This window comes from Bemisia tabaci, chromosome 9 (genome assembly GCF_918797505.1).
Source record: "Bemisia tabaci chromosome 9, PGI_BMITA_v3".
In the NCBI taxonomy this organism is placed as follows: domain Eukaryota; kingdom Metazoa; phylum Arthropoda; class Insecta; order Hemiptera; family Aleyrodidae; genus Bemisia; species Bemisia tabaci.
The window spans coordinates 23,772,016-23,795,360 of record NC_092801.1 but is presented as its reverse complement, the minus strand read 5'-3'; the positions used below and the strand labels follow the sequence as shown (position 1 = coordinate 23,795,360).

Sequence of the window (23,345 nt, the reverse complement as noted above, 5' to 3'; positions counted from 1 at the left end):
ACCATCGGCCCAGTCATCGGGATCGTAATCAGGGAGATCCTCGTCGGACGGCCAGGAGTCGTTCTCCGGGGGTAGCTGTTCTTGGAGGACGCTCTCGATGTCGCTATCGGCGGAGGTGTCGCAGGCCGGTGAGGTGGCCGGCTCGCTTTGGTCGTAGAGGGAGGCGTCGGAGAGGCCGTCGCGAGTCGCGGAGGTCTGGCTCACCTCCTCCGCCTCCTCGGGCTTGGCTCGCGCGTAGCTCGCCAGGACGGGCAGCACCAAGATCGGGAACCATGCGATCAGCATCCTGCCAACATCAAACCAGTCTATAATGATACCAGTCTATAATGAAACCAGTCTGTAATGAAACCAGTCTATAATGAAACCAGTCTATGATGAAACCAGTCTATAATGAAACCAGTCTATAATGAAACCAATCTATAATGAAACCAGTCTATAATGAAACCAGTCTATAATGAAACCAGTCTATAATGAAACCAATCTATAATGAAACCAGTCTGTATTGAAACCAGTCTATAATGAAACCAGTCTATAATGAAACCAGTCTATAATGAAACCAATCTATAATGAAACCAGTCTGTAATGAAACCAGTCTATAATGAAACCAGGGAAATGGCTACTACTCACACCGATACAGCCGAATTCAATAAGTTGCCAATCATTGGTAACTTAAAATGTTAGATCCAACATAATTAGACCTATTTAAATTAAAAGAAACAATCTCCATCTTGATTTCAGCTCGAGGCTCATACTGCCGTGCTAAGGAGAAACGCCGTATGAACTTTCGAGAGTTGCCAAATTTCCTACAATAAAAATCGAAATTACCGGGAAAATGTTGAATATTATTTTTCAAAAATATCAGACAATTTGGTATTCAATTTAATCTAAAATATCTGAAAATTTCAAGGAAAAATATGCATGAATGTTGTCAAAAATAAATATTTTATCTAGAAAAATTTGGCAACTTTTGAATTTTCATATGGCGTTCTTCCTTAGAACGACAGCATAAGAGTGCATGCAGCCATGCATTGCCTAAGTGATATGTTGCACGTAATTGACGACCATACGTCCACACGAGTGATCAGAGGCTAATTTAGATTTGGACGTAATTCTGCTGATCGGAACCAGAGACAAGTGGGAAAGAAGGGATGTGCTCGTTAGTTGAGGACCGTAAGAATGAAGGGAATTATAAAGCGTCAGTGACGTCAGTGGCGACGAAGGTAGCGACGACACACGGCATCGTGGTCTTCAACTCATGAGCCCTGTCCACAACGCTCTTTTACTATGCCCGCGGCTCATGAGTGCCGCGTACAGTTGGCGCTTGGTTCCATTTGGCAGGGTTTAAAATCCAGCTTTTCCATTTTCTCTAAAAGAAGACACGCCTACTTTTACATTGTTTCGTATTCAGCTTTCACTGAAAAAAAAAGTTCGGTAAATCCGAACTTGTTAGGATCATATGGAACCACGATTTTGTTCGGTACACACGACCGAATTATTCGGTCTGCTCAGCCGAATTATTCGGTCTGCTCAGCCGAATTATTCGGTCTGCTCAGCCGAATTATTCGGTCTGCTCAGCCGAACTGTTCGGTCCACTGAACCGAACTGTAAGAATTTATTATGGTTCGGTCGCACAGACCGAACAATTCGGTTGCGTGTACCGAACAAAATCTGGTTCCTTATGATCCTAACTAGTTCGGATTTACCGAACTTTTTTTCAAGTGTTCTAGAGCTCATCCCATCATTCCCACACGTCTATAGTTCCGTTTAGCAGAACAACGTCCAATTTTGATTTGTTACATAAAAAAAGAGTTTTTAAGACGATTCATATCGTCACACCGAAAAAGAAGTACCGTTTGCGTCAAAGAGATGGCTTATTAAGTATGTGTGTACAAAATGATTCACGTAGGCTTAAAACCTGGTAGATCGCACCCAATACCCGGAAACCGCGGGGAATTGATTTCGGCCAGTTCTTGGCTCAATTTTCGCCTACAGAAGCTCCGCTCCCTAGAGTATATCGACGGTGAAACTACCAAACCACGTATCTCGGTTTGCGACGTCGCAGACTTCCTGTCATACTTTATTTTTTAAATGAAAAACTACTTAACGTCCAGTCTTGAAAATTTTTGTGATTTTTCCTCATCAGGCGGAGAAAATTCTGTGAAAATTTCAAGGAATGATATTGATTTGGTCTACTTCAAAAAAATAAAATGCGAGCCTAGATTTTTAAACACCGCAAACGAGATACGTGGTTTGGTAGTTTCACCGTCGATATGTGGACGATGAAACTCCCAAACCGTGTATCTTGTTTGCGGTGTTTGAAAATCTCCACTTTTGTTTTGCTTTTTAAAATGAGAACAGATAAAATAATTCCTTGGAATTTCTTCGGAATTTGCTTCCCTTAAAAAAGAAATATCATGGAAGTTTTGAAGAATTGGCGTCGAGAAGTTCTCCACTTGTAGTATGAAGTATAACGGGAAGTCTGCAACGTCGCAATCCGAGATATGTGGTTTGGGAGCTTCACTGTGGATGTGCGACCGAGCGTTAACAAGCTTCTCAAGAGCAAAGGGATTACGAGCTAGGCGGCTTTGTACGGCAAATAGAATTTTAAATGTGACAATAAAAAAATACACATGATGAAAAATCGCTGGATATAATCTGCGTCATCACGACAGGTGATCCTCGTTCATTGCGACACAAATTAATAGGGACATTTAAAATGTACTGACTCCAAATGGCAGCCTACTTTACGTGCGTTTATCAAACGCTTCAATACAACTATTCGCGCTTCTGGGATGTGCGTGTTACATATACAGAGAGTTGAAGGCGTTCCGGTTTTTCTAGCGCTTGCAGGCACGAGCGTCGAGCGTCATCTGATTTCAAGTCTCTTGCAAGACGTTAAACTAGTCTCATAGTCATTCCACATAGTTCATTTTCCCAGGGTATATAGTTCATATTTAGATTAAAGGAGGTTTGAAGATGCCCTCAACATAACATAATAAAAATGAACAATTTTACACATTACGAGTAAAATTTAACGAAATAGCTTTGGAAATAGATCCTTGTAAGGAATTACAATACATTTCCGCTAAAAATATGTACATGCAAAGGACAAGTGTAAACAACAAACTGCTGTGCTATGGAAGAACGCCGTATAAGCCACCAGGCGTTGCTCAATTTCTCTCGAAAAATCACGAATTTTCAGGAAAGTTTGTAAATATTTCTCTTCCGATTTTTCAAAGGATTTCGCTTGTAATTTGATCGAAAAAGTCTCAAAATTTCAAGGAAAAATATTCACAGCTTTCTTCAAAAGTAAATATTTTCTGAGAGGAAATTTTCAGAATTCAAATGCACATACGGTGTTTTTCCTTAGCTTGACCGCATAAATGAACGCATTTATGCTAAAAGGAAGTATGTTCCACGCAAACCCCATGCACATAGTTATTTTTAGCATAAATATGTCCAAATGGTATGAGCACGCTGAGTGGGAGAGGATGTCCGCATTCTGGATTTTAGCTGGAATTAATTTATGGACGGCCTTGCGGTGCTTTTCATTTAGTTTTTTCCTCGAATGAAGACACGGAGATCTTTATGAAAAAGCTACCTTGCAAACGAGGCGCACGATAAATTTGAAACACTGCACAATATCAATAACTACTGTGCAAGTTCAACCTCAAGCTACTTCCTGGTTCCCTTTCCAAGTTGCAGGGGTTTTTGAACCGTTAACAATATTACGCAGCCTCTTTTGCGTTCGCGGCACAATTTCGCCTCTGTTTGCTTCTTGCGGTCGAGCAGAGAGCAGAATAATTAATTTTTAATTTTCTTCATACGACAGTTGACTTTATGTCAACAGCTGTTTTGAGCAAATTACCGATATAACAGGAGCGGTTTTTTCCACTCGTTCTCCAGTACTGCTGTGCTAAGAGAAAACGTCGCATGAACATTCGAGAGGTGCCAAATTTTCCCGGGTAAAACATGTATTTTAGAGGATGATTATGCGTTTGCATATTTTATCTTGAAATTTTCAAATTCTAGATTAAGGTGATTCGATGGACGCCATATTTTGTGTCAGAACGGCATGCGATGTATCGCATCAATTGGTTCCATTTTTTCAGCTATTCGTCATTTTTCTCCAATTTTGAGATCCCAATTCTGATGTCAGGAGACTAAAGCACTCACTTACCAATTTTAACAAAGAAATTCAACGTAATAAAGGCGTGTTTTTTTTTAGAGAGGAAACATCGCATTCGATACTGATATCGAAACTGCACTCGAATGCGATATTTTCTCTCTAAAAAAACCACGCCTTTATTGCGTTGAATTTCTTTGTTAAAATTGGTAATTGAGTGCTTTAGTCTCCTGACAACAGAATTGCGATCTCAAAATTGGAGAAAAATGACGAGTAGCTGAAAAAATGGAGCCAATGGATGCGATACATCGCATGCCGTTCTGACACAAAATATGGCGTCCATCGAATCACCTTAAATTGCGAAAACGATTGTCTGAAATATTTTCAGAAAAACATTCGCAATTTTTCCAGTAAATTCAGTTTTTATTGAAGGAAATTCGGCAATGTCTGAAAGCTCATACGGCATTCTTCCTCAGTACGGCAGGGTAGTTGAGTTCACGAATGCTGGCGGAACTAGGGCAAGGAAGCTGGAGCCCCCAAAATTCTACTTTGTCTGTTCGGATTATGAAGAGACAATGAAAGATAACGGCGTAACATCTCTTTTGTTATTGAAACCTCATTTTAATAAATTTTCCGGCGAGAACTGTTCAAAAATGAACTCAAGAAACAAAAGTTTTCACTGTCATTTGAACTGTACTTTGCAGAAAAGAACTTTGCACAACTGCTGAAAATTTGCCACTTTTTTCACCCCAGCGGGTATACCCTCGACAACCTGATGTATTTTTGTTCGCACGAAAAAAAAAAGTTGATTGTGTCAAGGAATTTCTTTTATACATTTCAGTCACTGATATGGTTACATTTAATTGATCGTAAAAATGAAAGTGGCGAAACCGCAGCCACATGTTTTTTGGCACTGGTAGTCCTTAACTGCAAAACATAGTACATGTGCACAGGGCCGGATTAAGGGGGTGGCCACATGGGCCGTGGCCCATGGCGGCAAATTTAGGGGGCGGCAAATTTTGCAATTTCTTTAAATGCAGCTATAAAGAAAAATCGGATTCAGAAAAAAAATTACGAACGGGAAAAGGTGACGAAATCTCTCCTTTCCTGAGAGTATATCGCTAATTTTGTCGTCCTTCTGTGATACAATAGACAGCACCTTTAATTAGTCGAGTTAAGACTAAGAGAGAAACCGAACACGGAATTAGGCCTGGAACGGCGCGGCGCAGAGAGCAATGATGACGAGAACGTGAGATGAAAAGAAGAAACCCTCGGCTCGGCGATCGGCATGTAACACTTATTAGCGCCTACAAGACTGCATGAATACTTCACGCATTGCGCCAAAGACAGTGCGGTCGCTACGGTCAGCAGCGGGCAGCGTGAAACGCATAGCGCCTACAAGACTGCATGAATACTTCACGCATTGCGTCAAACACAGTGCGGTCAGCAGCGCAGCGGTCGGCCCGAAACGCATAGCGCATGTAAGACTGTGGGAATACTTGACGCATTGCGCCAAACACAGTGCGGTCAGCGCGGCGCGGCGGCGGAAGTTAAACTTTTTTTTGGTTATAAATATATACATTTTTAGTTCAATTTGTATAAATGGAGGGCCTTGTCCATACAGAGATAGGTTTACGGAACTTAACTTTTGCGCCTAGTTCCGTGAACTTTTGCTAGTAGTAATGACAGGGCTTTCGCAAAAAATGTGACCAACACGAGTAAACGCATCTTATACGCCTCTCCCCCTCCGGCACGTTCACTTGATGGTTTTATTGATGTTTCAAAACGAATGAGAAGGGGGCGGCAAAATACAGGCGGCGGCGGCCCATGGACGGCAAGTAAGTAAATCCGGCCCTGCATGTGTATGTTCTTACCAGACATAATCAAAGTGGCAAAAGTATGAGAGTGATACTTTTCAAAAACTGTATGAATGCATGGATGACAGGTAGATCGATTACATCGATACAATTATGACACCACGTACCAGCTGGTTTGTACATATATTGCTCGTCAAATTTCACATGTTTGAGGATTAGCTACTTAGTATTGTCCCACAAAATTTAATATTATTTTCCCTCACTCTGCAAAAATTTAAATGATCTGAAAGTTTTGTTCAAACATTTCTCGTATAGTCCTTTCGGCGTAATGACCTTCAAAAGAAGGCCTTTTCTTTACTCCATTCCGGTGAACCTAGAAAATGTATCGACATGCGGCTAACATGGAACCTTACCTCTGGTAAAAGTTTCAGGTTGAAATCAAAGACGATTTTGGTGATACATCTTTTTAAACGATACTTTTTGTCATGGGAACGGAGTTCCCCATGATATTACAATCGTTCCGTTGCTTTCGCTATGGGATTCCCTATACCTCTGCGACCTTGAGCGTTTCGCCCAGTCTCCGATTTTTGGTTGATTTTCCGATGTATCAAAAACCGTTGTATTTTTTAGCCAATCATGTCTCTACGTCAAGTTGTGTTGATTTCTAAAATTCGCTTTCAGCGAGTTTTTTTCCACCTAGAGATGTCGTGTCTGACTGGTAAATCTGCGCAGAACCACGAAGTTCCGTTTTTAGGCAAATTCTTTTTTTTGGGAGGTTTTCATTGGCTATTTTTCGCCATCAGTTTTCTGTTCGTTGGTGCAAAAGATCGCCTACCTCGTTGCTCTTGAGAAGCCGCCATTATCCCACCTCAAATTTTAAACATAGATATAAAGAAATAATAACCATCGTACAAGGCGGAAAATTGTTCTGGAGGACCCGTTACGGATATATGAGCCAAAATCAGAACTCGATTGATGGATTTAATCCATGAATACAGAAATATTGCCCCAGTTTACTGCCGCGATCGCAAATGCATTCTGACATGAACCTTATGACACATGACAGCATAGGTAAACAATGTCTCACAGAGTAATGGGCTTGATCCGTTTTCTCTTACCACGCCAGTGGCCGAACCGTTGAAATCTCAAGGACGTCTTTTGTGAAGCCCCGCTCAGCGTCCGAGATCACTTAACTGTTCTCTTTTTCTCCTCCATATCCGAGCGGCGAGATAGCTCAGATAACTACAACACCGTTTTGACCCTGGGAAAACGTCACTTTTTGTGGGAGCGGGGGTTCGAATCTCGTAGGGGACAGCTAATTTTTACTGGTTGTATTGAATGTTTTAGACCAATAATCTAACAATAATTAATACTTGGCAACTTAGGAAGCACATAGGTCCCTTATGATGCGTATTCGGGCATAGAGTAAAAATATCATACGTAGGGTGTCCCAAAAGTACCGGGACTGGTTCTGTAACTTCAAAAGTAAGATAGATGCAGACATGATTTTGGTTTCATTTTAAAGATCAACTCAATACCTATCGATTAAAACCAAGATCAGCTCAATCGAATAAAAATTGACCGAGTTATGACAATTTAAAGTTAGTGAGGAAAGTTTACCCCTACGGTTTTTAGGAAGATTTTTGGCTTACCAGGATTCAAAAAGTTAATATTCGTATCCACTTTCCTTCGAATCTTCCATAATTTCCTTTTGCTTTTCAAAGTACCGTCCATCAAACCGGATGCACTTTTTCATGCGCTCTTGCCACTTATCCAACATTGTTTTCCTGAATTCTTCCTCTGGGATGGAGTTGAAGAAGTTTTGAATTGCATTCTGGATTTCGGTCTTCGATACGAATCTTCGTCCGCGAAGCTCCTTTTTAAGCGTGGGAAACATCCAAAAATCACATGGAGCCAAGTCAGCGCTATTAGGGGGATGAGGGATTGTTTCAACTCCATTTTTACTCATAAATTCACGTGTTAAGCTCGATGTGTGAGGCCGCGCATTGTCTTGATGGAGTATCCACGAAGCTTTCAAGTCCGACCGTTTCCGGGAAATGTGCATTCTCAACTCCTTTAGTACTTTGCAATAATACGCACTGTCAACTGTTGTGTTTGATGGTACAAAATGTTGATAAATGACACCTCGAAAATAAAAAAAACACAATAAGCATCACTTTATCGGCCGACTTTTCGATTTACGGCGATGAAGAATCTTCCTTAAAAACCGTAGGCGTAAACTTTCCTCGCTGATTTCAAATTGCCATAACTCGGTCAATTTTTATCCGATTGAGCTGATCTTGGTTTTAATCGATAGGTATTGAGTTGATCTTTAAAATGAAATCAAGATCATGTCTGTATCTATCTTACTTTCGAAGTTACAGAACAAGTCCCGGTGCTTTTGGCACACCTTACGTATACTTTACGCCGAAAAAGCGAACCTGAAACTTAAATGCGTTAACTTCCGAAAACCATATATAATTCAACGAAAATAAATAATTGGTACATAACAGCTTTCTTGTATGCAAAGAAAATAATTAAAAATGTTAAAAAAGAGATGTCAACACAAAATTACATAGCCCCTTCAATTCAGAAGATACTACAAACGAACTGTACCTTAACATTTTCATATCCCAGAAGCTAACGTTCCCATGACGAATATTGCTATCGCTAGCGATTGCAAAATCCAACTTGTTTTAGCATTAAAGACGCTATCGTATGTTTGTTGTAAACACGTGAACTTCGTTCTGCTGCATCGCTTTAATAACTCAAGGTAAGAATTATGATAAGAGCTTCTCTCATTTGCAGGTCCTGTTTTAACCACATTTCAATCAAATCTCCGGGCTCCTAAACAATAATGAGCTGTTCGGGACAGACTCTTTAAATCGCGCGCCGCGTGACATAGTTTCACTGCCGTGAAACGTCTTAATGTGATGTGAATGACCTCAGGTTACACATTTCTATTCCAAAGCACTTTTGCTTATTCTGGGATTACTCTCCTTCTCCACTGCCTTACATTCGTGGAGTACATGAATGACGCGGCTTGAATGATCGATTTTCGATATTTCCCCATTTGAGGCTACGGTAAAAAATCGATTATTAAGGTGTTCGTTTCGATCGATACTTTTTCATAGGTTTAAATGGCAGATACATCGATTTATCGCAAAGCACGCCACGCCACTGACATCGAGACCAGTGGCAATCCTCGCAAGTTTGTGACAATATTTTTCCTCCTTTTAAATTCAGTATACGTAATCGATGCCAGGTGAGACAGTCTGTTTCGATTTAATCGATTTTTTTACGCACGTTTCAATGGGTGAGATCGATTATTATTCACTTGCGAGAGTCGCCTTTGCCTCTGTTTATCGACTCGGAGGACGGTCACGTACAAAGAGCGGCTTGAATTTTTTACGAAGCAGGATTTAAAGCCCCGGCAAAAACAAACGCTTGTGGCCCGCAAATACGTTTCCCCGATTAACCAGTGGGCGATAAACGGCCGCCGACCGTTTCAGCGTCTTACGTTCGAGAGGCGACTTCAGCGACTCGATTGCAGAATCCAGTGGCGTGACGTGGATCGCGATGTATCGATTGTTATGCCATTTAAACCTATAGAAAAGGATCGATAAACATGGTGTTCGCAGCGAACACCTTAATAATCGATTCTTTACCATAGGTTTAAATGGCATAACAATCGATACATCGCAATTTACGCCACGCCACTGGTTGAATCGACTTGATCGATATAAAACATTGTTTACATAGGGATTTATCGATCTAGATCATGCAATAACGTTTCAACAATTGCCCCGCAAGCTCAGTTTTCAGCTATACACGTAGACTTAGAAGTTTCCGGAATATTTTGTACTGACAGTAGTGGTTTCAGAGGTTTTAAAAGGCTCGATACGCATTTTCAATCGAGTCCATCTAATTATTCTTTCCCTTTACATGATTTTAACAAGCTGGAAAACCACGCGAGAAGGAATCCCTTAAAAAGTCGTGAATAATATTCAGAGTTCCAGAATTTTATGTATGAAATTCCTGAATGAAAAGGTTACATTTAAAGTAGGAAAAGTGAACTGGATGTGTGAAGTGTACGTGTTGGCTACATATGACCTAATTGGTATAATTTATCAATTTTTCAAGTTTTTTTATGAAAAATGTTTCTGTAGATTTTACGTTGTATGCCTCCGAGGGCTTGTTTAATATTACCTGTTCTGCAAAGAAATCTTTCAGATGCATTTAGAGTGATAGGAGGAATCTCTGAGAATTCGTTTTAAATCACGTTTACATCCGGAAGGTTCAGTGCATGAAGATGTTACGAGAAATTTTTAGAGGAATTAATGTGCACAAGGGGGTATCTCCCTGCCCGCTTTGAGGTCCAACCCCTTGAAGGCGCTTCGACCCTTAGTCATTTATGAGTCACGCGTTACTCTCACAATTTTAATAGTGGTTTAAAATTTATGAAGTTTTCTGGAAAATGTTTGTATTAGGTATTACACCGGCATCTATATTTTTTCTTTGAAGGGATGAAAACTAATTGCGGTCAAGCTGTGTGTAGCATCGATCTTTGACCTGCAAATGAGAGAAATTTCAAACGTGAACGGTTTGCACAGTCGTTGAAGTGGGATGATATTAAATCAACACCGACGAAACTTCGGGAGAGAAAAATGTCAACCCCAACTTTATCTAACGGTCTGCTATTGGATTGTCGGATGTTTGCTTTTAGCGAGGGGATCAAGAATTCAAAATACGGCGTATTGATTATTGTCAAGGGGACCAGGAAAGAGTTGCGTTTCCCAATCCGCATACCTACTAAGGAATATTAATACTGGTATGAAACATTTATGTAGTAAACCAGACTAAGAGATGATGCTCATAATGAGCTTAAACCCATTTGCTTTTTATTATTGCCCATTTTATTTTGCTAGGAAAGCTCCGTGCTTTTGAAGGATGCCTGCCATTCCTAATATTATTGGAGCGCCTTCAATTTCGTACGATACTGTGCAATACCTCTGGTGTGAAATAGTTGCTTCACGCGCCGTGGTACGCTGCGGCGCGGCGCGGCGCGGCGGGGCGGGCAGCCAGCGCGAAACGCGCATTGGCGCCTACAAACCTAACAGGGATACCTCACGCATTGCGCAATGCGTGAAGTATCCCTGTTAGGTTTGTAGGCGCCAGTGCGCCGCCGCTCCACTTTGTGTTAGGCTTTAATATTTAATCTCGTGGAGTCAGCGTTGTTCAACTCATGACTTTGAAATGTTTGCACACTCTGGATGGATTATTCTCATTTTAATTGATGAAAACAAATATGTAGTAAAGGAAAATATAATGTGCGTTTTGTAAATATTATGGTGATTCCGTACACACTTAGGGATTTACAAAGCACACGACTTTCAACACAATTTCTAATAGCCTTTTATAGCCGATGGCGAAAAAGCAACAGCCAGGCGATAAAGTGTAAAGCCCGGCGACAGGAACTATAGCCCGGCTGTTTAATTTTTTATCGCTTTGTGTAGCCCGGCCTTATGATTTTTTCCACTTTCTACAGCCAGCTATATGATTTTCTATCGCCTTCTTCAGTCGGCTATAAGAACTCCTATGGTATTTTGAAACGCAGCTCCTATCGCCAATTTTTACCAGGGTATATAGACATACCGTCCGCGCTCCGGGCTCAGGGACCGAAAGTTCCGGGTTTAGCATCCGAGCAGCTGAAGCTACGGCTCCAGCACCCGGAACTTTCGACCTCTGAGCCCGGAACGGACGGTATTTCTATGTAGCCCGTAACTTTTTTCAGTGCATGATCGGAGTGCGTATGATTTCTCCTGCTGTCTCACTTGTTTACATAGTTGTGCAAAGCTCCACAAACTGAGCAGTTTCATGTGTTGGCTTAAAAGCCTCACGAATTAATTGGTTTTACAATAAAGTCCGATTTAAAAAAGACAACTTGTTAGTAGCGTGGCGTGCTTTATCGATGAAATTCTACAAGGGCTGTCTTAAGAGTGGCATGAAACGTAAGAAAGAAATGAAAGATTGGAAATTTCAGTAAAATATTTCATGAAATTTCACAAGGCTGTGAAATATTTCATATTTTTCAGGCGCTAGAGTATGCAACCCATACTCAAACACACAAAAATAGATAAAAAGCACAATTTTTACATTTTGCGCAACATGAAAAGGAATATGTATTTTTCAATATCTTCCATAAATTTCTGAAATATCATGAAATATTTCGTGAAATTTTGCCACCCTGGCTGTCTTGGTATTCAATATACGCAGTTACAGTTCGCCGAGGGGTTCAAGCATGGGATTACCCCAAACACGGCTTCCATGTGATTAAATTTAATTCAAATTCATCAAGTAGCTAGGCTCCTCATAAAAATCCCAATATAGACACGTCCTTTATATCCAATTTCGTGGATTTAACACACTAGTCGGCCAATAGACCACACGGGGCAAAGATTTGAGTTCGAGATGTGGAGTCGTGTTAGTTGGAGACACGAAACTAAACAAACAACGAGTGTGGGCGGAACTTAAATGGACGTATTTCTATCAAACGGAACTATGTGTATCATGACGTGAGCCGTGTTACGCACATATTCTTATGGGCTCCAGGGCTCATGTCTTAATGCACATAGTTCCGTTTGATAGAAATACGTCCAAATAATTCCGAGCACACTTGTTATTATTAGCGAATATGACACCAAGACGAAGGAAGGGCTTAGGAGCGGAGCTTAGCGGATAACCGGTGTCTGTGTCTGCCTCATGCCACGTCGTCGTCTTGACAAGTGGGTAAAAGGCGGCTCTCCCACTTTTGCGAAAACAATGCGACCGCACTTTACGCTAAGCCAACCGCTCCCCTTTTCAGCAGTTCGGCGGGGTTTCGGCTCCGGGTCTGAAATGCTCCGCGGCTACGCGACCCCTCTCACCTGCTGGAAGCACCGTTGCCGCGGCGTATTGCACGAGGATTTCCCCCGACGGTTGTATGTTGGCGCTTGGCGCTTTGATGTCAAAAATTAACGAGTGGTCAATTTTTGAGAAGGAGTGTTGGCGCAGCATAGTCAAGCGTCAGCTTTTTTAAAGTTTTTTTTTAATTTTATTTTTTACTTTTTTATACACCTATTATCTTACGAGGTTGCAGACAGAACTGAACTAGAAAAAGAAATTCGAAAGGGGAACTGGAAAAACAAAACTCTAAAACAGCTGACGCTTGACGATGCTGCGCCAGCAGTGTACACTGAGAAAAAGTCACGGGCTATGTATACTGCCCAAAGATACTGCCGTGCTAAGGAAAAACACCGTATGAACCTTCAGGCGTTGCCAAATCACCTTTGACAAAACACGAATTTTCTGGTACACTTTTGAATATTTTCCTTCCAGTTTTTCAGCTCATTTTGCTCGCAATTTCACGTAGAGTTACTGAAAATTTCACGAAAAAATATTACTTACTTTCCTAAAAAATAAACGTTTTATCGAAGGAAATTTGGCAACTCTCGAATGTTCATACGACGTCCATCCTTAGCACGGCAGTATAGACTTACCATCCGTTTCGGGCTCTGAGGCCGAAAGTTACGGGTGTTGGAGCCGTTGCTTCGATTGCCCTGGGTGCTACGCCCGGAACTTCCGGCCTCTGAGCCCGAAACGCGGACGGTATTCCCATATAACCCGTGAGTACGGCCTCCAGGGCCGGAGTTTTTTTTTCAGTGTAACTTGGATCGAAATAATGAGAGGGCTCTATTTTTTTTAAAACTGTTGCTGCGCCTCTGCAGTTTTTTCGTGTCAAATGGGTACGTGTGTTGCACGCAAGAGATTCAGCCGCGTGAGTAGACACTTTGAGGGTAAAACCTATATCGACGGTGTAAGTCGGCAATCACATAACTCGATTTGCGACGTCGCAGATTTCTTATCATACTTTATTTTTTAAATGGAAAATTACTCGACCGCTATTCTTTAAAATTGCCGTGATTTTCTTCCCTGTGCGAAGAAAATTCAGCAAAAACTTCAGTGAATGATGTCAATTTGTTCTCCTTTAAAAAAATGACTTGGAGGTGGAGATTTTCAGACACCGCAAACGAGTTATGTGATTGCCGACTTACACCGGCGATATACGGTTGGGAAAAAAGGTAACAAGGCTTGAAAAATTTACATGATCAAAGGGCGAGGACGTTTCGGGGTCCTAACAGACCCTCGCTAAAATGAGGTTGTTGGGACTCAGCAGCACCTCGGGCTATTGCGTTGTATTTATTGGTGCTCTTAAATTATTCGCGAAAATTCAACTCTATGGTGTCCAGCCTTCCACGAAGACTTATCCTGCGAGTAGAGTGGCTTTCCGGCAACCTAACAACCTCACACTCAATTAGCCACCATCGAATTTTCCAAAATCGTTTGTGGTTCTGTTTCTGGCTACTTAAATCGATGTGCAATGAACAATGCACAGGCTATAGAGTTCACATACCATCAGTGCTCAACGAACGCCGGTCATAGGGGCATGTATACGAGTGGTTCGATGAGTACATACTAAGTGCGCGATACAAATGATCAAAGGTTTGTTCACAGTAAATGCTAAAGGGCGGCAAAACGAGATTCGTACCTCCCACGAAATTATCGACTTTACCGTGCGCACAAAATGTAGGGTTACAATGATTACGTCATGCTTCGACCAAAACCGCTATGGGTTTGAATTCGATTTAAAGCGCATCCATTTTATCTCTTTTCGTCTTCCCCGTGAGTTAACATGAAAAGTTGTCGAACTTCAAAAATCAATCTTGGAGTTCAAATGTGACACTCCTACGGTTGTTACGTAAGAGGCATAGGTATACATATGACATTTTCACTCTAAAAATAGGATGAAGAGTGTGGCACGCAATTGTGGCATTTCAACAGAGGGTGAAGGATTTTCCAAAAAAGCATTTTGGAGGGCCCAAAAAAGTGTGTTTTCGGAAAATTCAATCTAGGGGTTGGACCAGTTTCACCCAGAGGCATATGAACAGATTATATCATTTCATTGGAACTTTACCCTGAAAAAATTAAATTTACCTCGAAAAACCAATTTTTGAGGAAAAATATAGATTTCCAGAATTTAGAGGTCCTTTTTGGACTAAGCGCTAAAAATTACAATAGAAGCAACCGTCATATCCCCCGCATCTTCTTAAAGCGCTTACATGCGAGTTTCTCAATTGAAGAACCGAGGATATTTTCGCATCCAGCTAGTTTAGTGGTGTCCATTCATAAAAAAGAGAAAGATTCGAGTCAATCAAGTTTTCAGATACCTGACAGTTTTAACGGACATTAAACGGAACCCCCAAAACCTCCACCGGACAACATGAATAATTATGTCCATCGCAATGTGCGGATGCAACTAACACAGCTCCCTGGTTGTGCGTGTTGTATGCAAAAAACTGAAGGCGCGCCGCGCCGCTTGACCATGAGCTCCATGCGAAAACCGACCCACGTCATACATCACGTTCGCGTCTCTCCGTCCGCATTACCAGCGACTCGCTTATTCAATCGATATCGAATGACCTTAATCGATACAAATCATTGCTGAGATTGGAATTTATGGATCAAGATCATTCGATACCGATTCAACAATCGATCAGTGGCGTGGCGTACTTTGCGATATATCGATTGATCGAACCATTTAAACCTATGGAAAAGTATCGATAAACAGGGTGTTTGTAATGAACACCTTAATAATCGATTATTTACTACAGCTTCAAATGAGGATATATCGATAGATAGCAAGGCACGCCACGCCACGCCGCGCCACTGCAATCGATCCGCTGCTGTCGTGACACATCCAGGAGCAATTTTCGAGAGTGGACAACGCTGAGTTTTGCTCTTTTAAGTGTGTGTACAATAATAATCGATATTTATCGAAGCAGATTGGCTTACTTAGGGTTGATTATTTATAATGGATTTAAATGAATAAAAAATAGCGCTTTCAACTTCCAAGAAGGCCGCTGAATATATCATTTAGGGAGAGGAAGTAGATGGCTAAACGTTCAGCCATATACTTTCTCTCTTTGAATGATACGCATTAGACGATATATATAGCGGTCATTCTTGGAAGTTAACAATGCTATTTTTACTCCATTTAAATACATTATAAGTAATCAACCTTAATCCATCTATTAACAATTTTCAGCAAATTAATAGAATAAGTGAAAAAAATTCACGGAAAATCTCAAGGAAAAACCGTCAGATGCGGTTTCTTCTCCACTGGGGGAAAAAGTTGCTCGGATCTGGAATCCAGACTTTTGAAAACACTTACAAGAAAAAATACTCTTGATTAAATCGAATTTTTGCTTGGATCGAGAACCAAGCGGATTTCCTTTCGATTTAAGCTTAAATCTGCTTGAATCAAGAGTATTTATTGTTGTAGTTGTTTTCTAGAGTCTGGATTCCAGATCCAAGCGACTTTTTTTCCAGTGTCAAAAAAATAAAACACGGAAGGAAATCTCCAACGTCAAATTCACATTTCTCGACTTTAACCATCGATAATAGTCACCGCTGAATCCTGAATTACCATGATCAGGGACTTTCCGCACAATCTCCCAACATCGTGCGCCACTTTTCAGCGACAAATAAAGTCCTTAAATGTCTCTCTCTATCGACATAACGAAGATTCACCGTAACCTACAATTTTCATCCACTCTCATCATTAACAGTCATCGATCCCCGACTCCGCATTCGAACCGAAAACCGAACATGTCAATCATGTGATAAGCCCTTGAACAGACTCACTCTTATCGTGCCTAGGGCTCATCTTGAAATGAACACGATAGATTTCAAAATAGACTAATTCATTTGTCCACCGCCCAATCGGACCGATTAGCGACTGTTTATAACCGAAATAGTTTCACGAAATAGAGCGTCGCGGCACGGGTTTTCTCTGAAAGGTAACAAGCACACTTTTCAGATGAGCCTCACAACGCTAGTATTTTAACGTAGACCAGGGCTCATATGGAATTTGGACTTGTTCCCTCTTAGAGACAGTTCAGGTGGGTTGCGTTTTGCGCAGGATTAAGCGTGAGCAAAAATTTCGTTGTTCCACAAGCGTAAGGGTGTTACTAAATTTTCCGATGAGCCCCAGAATGCGTTGGTTTATATGTAAAACAGGGCTCATGTGGATATTGAAATAGCGCCTGTTCGTCGAAAGAGCGACGACTTGCGTATTTAACGCGTGGGAGAACTTGCTGGTGCAAAGTTTGATGGTGCTTTGCCCGAAGTAGAACCATCTACTAACGACACTCCAATCACCCGTAAACCAAGCTATATTTAACTTGTAAATGATTATGAGGGGGAAGGAAAATTAACGTGGTCGTAAGGGTTAGTCGGTGATATGACTTTCAAAACCCAATGACTCTCGGCTTTTATTCGCTGAGTGAAATCCTGAATTAGCCTTTGAATGAATTGGGCTTTATTCAATCATTTTTTTCATGATATAATATATTTATATTGAAACTACTGATTATGTGGCGGATACGTGAAAATTTCAAAGCCACCCGAAAATATACACCCACATCAGCAAATATGAAAATTAACCGTCAAAAAGCATCACATTTTCGAATTCTGAGTTTAGTGGGTGAATATATTATTCCATTTTATCCGATGAACTTTTTTTCTTTAAGTGGTAGAGAAAACTGCGCTTTTATATTGTTTTTAATTGGGAGGAGAGGAGGGAGGGCAGTGGCGTGGCGTGAGTTGCGATGTATCGATTGTTATGCCATTTAAACCTATGGTAAAGAATCGATTATTAAGGTGTTCGCTGCGAACACCCTGTTTATCGATCCTTTTCCATAGGTTTAAATGGCATGACGATCGATATACCGCAATTCACGCCACGCCACTGAGGGAGGGGGAGGTGGTAAATCAGCACGAGTCCGATTTGCAGGTTGAATACGCTTTATTTTATCCTCCATTATGGCACGCCATTTTTTTTTCCAATTTTAAAAAAGTTTGTTTAAAAAAAATACGTGCGTATAATTATTTTTTTTTTTTTTTTTTGGGAGGGAAGATTATTAGACGTCGATGACTTTCAAGAAAAGGTAGAATGTATTACATTTCTAATCAATACCTATTTGCGGGAAAGGTTAAAAATTAATCATAAATCTGAATGTTTGAACGACTTCGGTTCATATAGTTCCATATGCATTCCAGAGTCATTGAGCTTTCAGTTTTTTACTTTATTAAACCGAGTTAATAAAAGAGAGGGGGTAAATTTAATTAAAGTTAATGCATCAGTTGTGTATTATCTAATCTCTACACCCTATTCATTCGTCAATTCGTAAGCGGCGCGTCGAGACATCGTCAGATCTATACGTGGGAGGGGGACCACCGCACAGTTGACCGAGTCAATCAGAGGGGTCGGACATGAAAGTTTTGAATGAAAATGCAAATGTTGATGTTTATTTCGACGGATTTCAAATTATTAAGGATGCGCCTGAAAGAAAATGTCACGAGAAAACGAATGGAACCTCTTTTAGAACCTCAAAGTATTGTATAAATGGAGTTATCGGCGTTTAAAGTTTCCAAATTTTGTTTGAACTCTTCTATTGACTCGAATCCACTGTGCGCCGTTTCAATCGAGATGGTTTATGACAAAGGGTATTCCCCTATTCCTATCAGATCGTATGGCAAATAAAGTGAGAGGGCGGGGAAAGTTGGAGAAAAACCATTTTCCAGGTCGGAGACCGACCGAAGCGGTTTAACCCGCCTTTCTGTTGGAGGATCAAAAAGCAACATGCAATATAATTGACTTGTGAGTGGCTCAAATTGCATAACCATGGCAGTTTTGAGGAGCACTTAAAAACTGATAAGATTTCGAAAACTGATTCGAACTGATTAGAATAACTGCATTAGATTTTCACCTTTATTCACGCTCGTTCTGGCGCAGTAGTCGGAGATGGAAAGTGAAATTTCATAAAGCTCGAATAAATTTCACAAAACATGAAATTTATGAATTTTTTTCGGAATTTTTAATTGAGCCTTTGGATGCGTTTCACATGGTCTTCTTGTCGATACGGCAGTATTATGCTACCCTACTGAAGTGCTGTATAAAAGGCGGGGTCACAAAGGGAAATTATTTAGAGAGAAAAGCCCCGACCTAGCCTCTTATCCAAACGAAAACATGTGCAATGTGTGAATATTTTAGGCTTTGGGTGAAACATTTCAAAATCTAGAATCACTGTTTCCAGCCGCTTCTTGGACTTTTGAATGCTTCCCTAAAGTTTCCAACAAATTCCGTGAAATTTCATGAAATTTTCATCTTTGGTAGCGTCTAGCCGAGAGGAAAAATTCCCTGTCACGCAGAAGTGAACATAATATTGAAGGAAATTATCTTGCATGCATCGGATTATTTTACTGAAATGACTTTTCTCAAGTAAATTTTCCCGAAATTAGTGCAGTTTTTACAAATTGTAACATCCGGATTTAAATAAGCGAATATTTTGATCCAAGCAGATTATGACGCTTCTTATTTTACTCGGGGTTGGTAAAACCCGCCCGTTTTTGTAACGCTGGTTATATTTCGACGGTGAAAGTCCGCAACCACGTATTTCGTTCGTGTTGTTTCCAAATCTCCGCTCCTATTTTATTTTTTTAAAGGAGAACAAACCAACGTCATTCCTTGAAATTTTCGCAAAATCCTCTTCACACAGAGAAGGAAACTTACGGCAGTTTTTATGAATTACCGTTGAGTAGTTTTCCATTTAAAAAATTAAGTATGAAAGGAATTTCTGCATTTTCGCAGACCGAGATACGTGGTTGCGGACTGTCATCGTCGATTTATGGTGAATAATGCGAATTCACATTTTTGAGAATTTTATTTGGTCCCTTTTTGAAGTTTACTATTCGTATTTAAGCTTACTACAAAAAAATTATAATAGTTATTTTAAATCCCGCTGACCAAGGCTTTAACACTTTTGTAATAAAGTTGCCCGCTTGTTTTTGAGCTGAGGAGTCGATTCCGGCCAGGAAACACCGATTGCACCATTGTTTTTCCCGCGAAAATATACACAAGAATAGATGGTTCCAGTGGCGTGGCGTGCTTTGCGATATATCGAATGTTATGCCATTTAAACCTGTGGAAAAGGATCGATAAACAGGGTGTTCGCAGCGAACACCTTAATAATCGATTCTTTACCATAGGTTTAAATGGCATAACAATCGATACGTCGCAAAGCACGTCACGCCACTGGATGGTTCAATATGGAAGTATTTATGCTGAGCTGAAACTATATGTACCTATGTTGCATGCAAATCCGATGCAGTTCCTTTTACCATAAATCTGCTCAATTCTTTGATTTTAAAAAAGAAAGAAAGAAAGAAAAAAAAACGAAACCAACTTAATCAATCCGAAACGATCATACAAAATCAGTTTGAAATGGAACTAAAGCCGCTAAAATAAAAAAATAAAATAAAAAATCCGTTGCTCAAAGTATCACAATTGCATTTTCATCCAGAAAAAAAGGAAAATTATAAAGAAACAAACTGAGCCTCGTTGCTGTTTTTGTGAGATTGGTATAGTGCAAACAAAATAAACGAGCAAGTGCACTGCACAACAAGGCACATAAAAACAGAGATTACTTAAGTGTCCCAGCTCCATCTAGGCCCGAAAGTAAGCTTCTTTGATTAATTAATCTTGTCGACGCATAAAAAACGCCTTCATGGTGAAGGATACTTCCTAGCGTGGCCGCCAAGGCCGAATAGTTGCATCTGGTAAAAATCCCATCAATATAACGTCACCTTCCAGCCAGAGTATCACAAGCGCCATGCGACGTTTAAAAATATCCGCCACCATTTTATTTTTCCACGGAGAATTCGTTGATTGAATCTGTTCGAAAATCTCACTGAATTTTATCGGCAGCACAAAGAAAATCCAGTGAAATTTTGGGACACCTTCGTTGAAAAATTTCTCTGTAAGAAAATGAAATGGCGGCGGAATATTTTTAAACGTCGCATGGCGCTTGTAATACTTTGACCGGAATGTGACGATAATTGAAAATGACCGCTGCAAGCAGAAACCTCATCAGTTGCCTTGCTCTCGAAGGATATAGAGTCCCTTTATACTGAGAGTCAAGATAATGTGAATCCATCTTTGATTGGTTATGGTTTGATTGGTATTTTAGGCCTCCGCAGCGTCACAAACGGGAATAAAGATTACATTTTCACCAATTGCAAAGATTATATTCTAGAATGGACCGGGGAATTACGGGTTCGGCAAGGAAGGAACGGAATGAGAGAAGGAAGGGAGAAAGGACTTTGATAATGGGCCAATCAAAGATTACGAAAAACTTTCAATTTATGTAATCTTTATTCCCGTTTGGGGAGGTTGTAAATTCCGCCGATTTTATTTTTCTGGAGTGTAAATTCCGCCGATTTATCATTCCCCCGATTTGTGAATTCCGCCGATATGACGTCCACCCAAAATGTAAATTCCGCCGGTCAATGTTTTTGAAACAGGATTTGTAAGTAGTGCAAAGCTTACCTCTATGCCTATGAGTTGAAGTCGGAGAGGAGAGCGTAGAAAATAAACATTTAGGGTGTAGAGAGCTCAACGTCAAAAAATAAAACAAAAAAGAGACCCATGTCGTAAGAAGACCAACAGTTTTTCACTTTTTCACTGTGCTGAAACGGTATGAAACTGTTTTAACAAATTTGAAACGGTCTTGGTGAATTTCAAATTTCATAATTGCATCGTCTACGTGTGCTTTTTGCCTTTTGACGTCTGACCGAAGCTTGGCTGGAGACCCGACACTTTGAATCCGGACGTACACTTCCAATTGGTAGGCGAGTAAATAGTGCGGGGGCATACGTAACAAAACATATGTCCCGTGTGCAGATTCGTGAAGGCATATTGTGTGATACATCAATCTCTTCGTTTTGATGTCTAGAAAAAGAAAATCGATGATGGCCATCTCAAATTTCATACAAACCCCCCCCAAATTCAAGATGGCGGCCAAAATGGCGGTTTTGGGGTGAAAAAATTTAAAGTTTGCAAATACGTCGTGTCGGGTGTCGATTCTTATGTATTTTTGATCGTAGAATCCGAATTTTCAGTCAAAAGTTAGCCCAAAGGTCATTTTTAGGCCAAAATCCAAGATGGCGTCCAAAAATACCTCTTACAGGTACTAATTTGCCTATTCGGGTCTACATGCATTGTGAGGTATCAATTATTAGGTTTTCAGGGTCGTAGAGTCCGAAAATGAGGTCCATTTTCCGCTGCGGCTCTCAAGAAGCCCTAATATCAAAGATGGCGCCCAAAATGGCCACCGGTCTTGCGGATGAAACTGCCGTTCAGGGCAGCTATAACAAACAATACGTTCAAAATTAAGTTTCTTGGGTCAAGAAGTTCGAATAGGAGATCAGATGTTTACTCCTACAAAAAATTAAGCCTCCGAATCGAAAATGGCTGCCGACATTGTTGCCAGTTAGAAGCGCAGACTGGTGAATGACCGATATTAAGGGATTTGCCGAAGGAGGGGTTTCGATAAGGGCCGTTGTTGGGCCCATACCCTGAAATTCTCCGATTCTACGATTGTTTGCTCATTTAAAGTCTAAAGTTTGCGGAATGTATCATGATTTGGTCATTTTCGGTCCATCTAGGGGTCTAATACTGGCCTAAACATGAGACTAAAGGCCGATTTTGGCGAAAAATGCGGTTCTTTTTACATTCGGCGTGACACTATTTCATAACGATCCCATCATCGGAGGAGATTATTGTCCTTCAAGTACGTTCATTAAGGATGTAAGATAGTCACTTTAGCCAATTTTCGTTGATGGCAAACCTTGCGCTCGGAGTTAAAACGATCTTCCTAGAATTTTCTTGTTTTTCATCATTATTTAAAATGGCATAAAAAGGGCGACTCATCTTAAACCAGAAATATATTCCTTGGTGGAAAATGTACGCAGCTGGTCATAACTTTCCTCCAAGAAATTAATGGATTAAAGCCTCCCCCCCCCCAAAAAAAAAAACCTGTGTTGCCATATTTTATTGCTTAACATCACAGAAAACCGCGTAATTATTTCAGTATTTGAGGCTGTTCTTCGTAGAGTACATTCAGCAAAGCTCAAAACCCTTGATTCTTCATACGTTACGATCACATGATTAGTGATCATATAAATGCACGTATCCATCATTATTTTTTTTAATACATGTATGTATCTATGGAGACTCCCATCGTGGGGCGGCATTCCCACATATCATCGGTAAAAATTGAGAAAAATGCAACATTGAAACGAAAATGAGAGTTCTGCTATCATCGCGCTGAGAATGTTAGCCTTATCCAAAACTAAAAATTCATTGCTAGAAAAAGTGTAATATTGGTTAAAAGGCAAAACGACATAGAACATAGTCATATCCGGGTGGTATTACCTGCGCAAAGTGGGCAATAGAGTCGTCA

The 23,345-nt window shown here is 40.5% G+C and overlaps 1 protein-coding gene across 1 annotated transcript in view; it reads right to left on the bottom strand.

The window, feature by feature from the left end:
* LOC109039244 (uncharacterized) overlaps positions 1-23,345 on the bottom strand; it is a 64,909-nt gene that overhangs the window by 8,915 nt on the left and 32,649 nt on the right. The window contains exon 2 of the mRNA XM_019054656.2: positions 3-286. Within this exon, the coding sequence (XP_018910201.2) occupies positions 3-286 (284 nt within the window). The remainder of the gene's footprint in view (positions 1-2; positions 287-23,345) is intronic.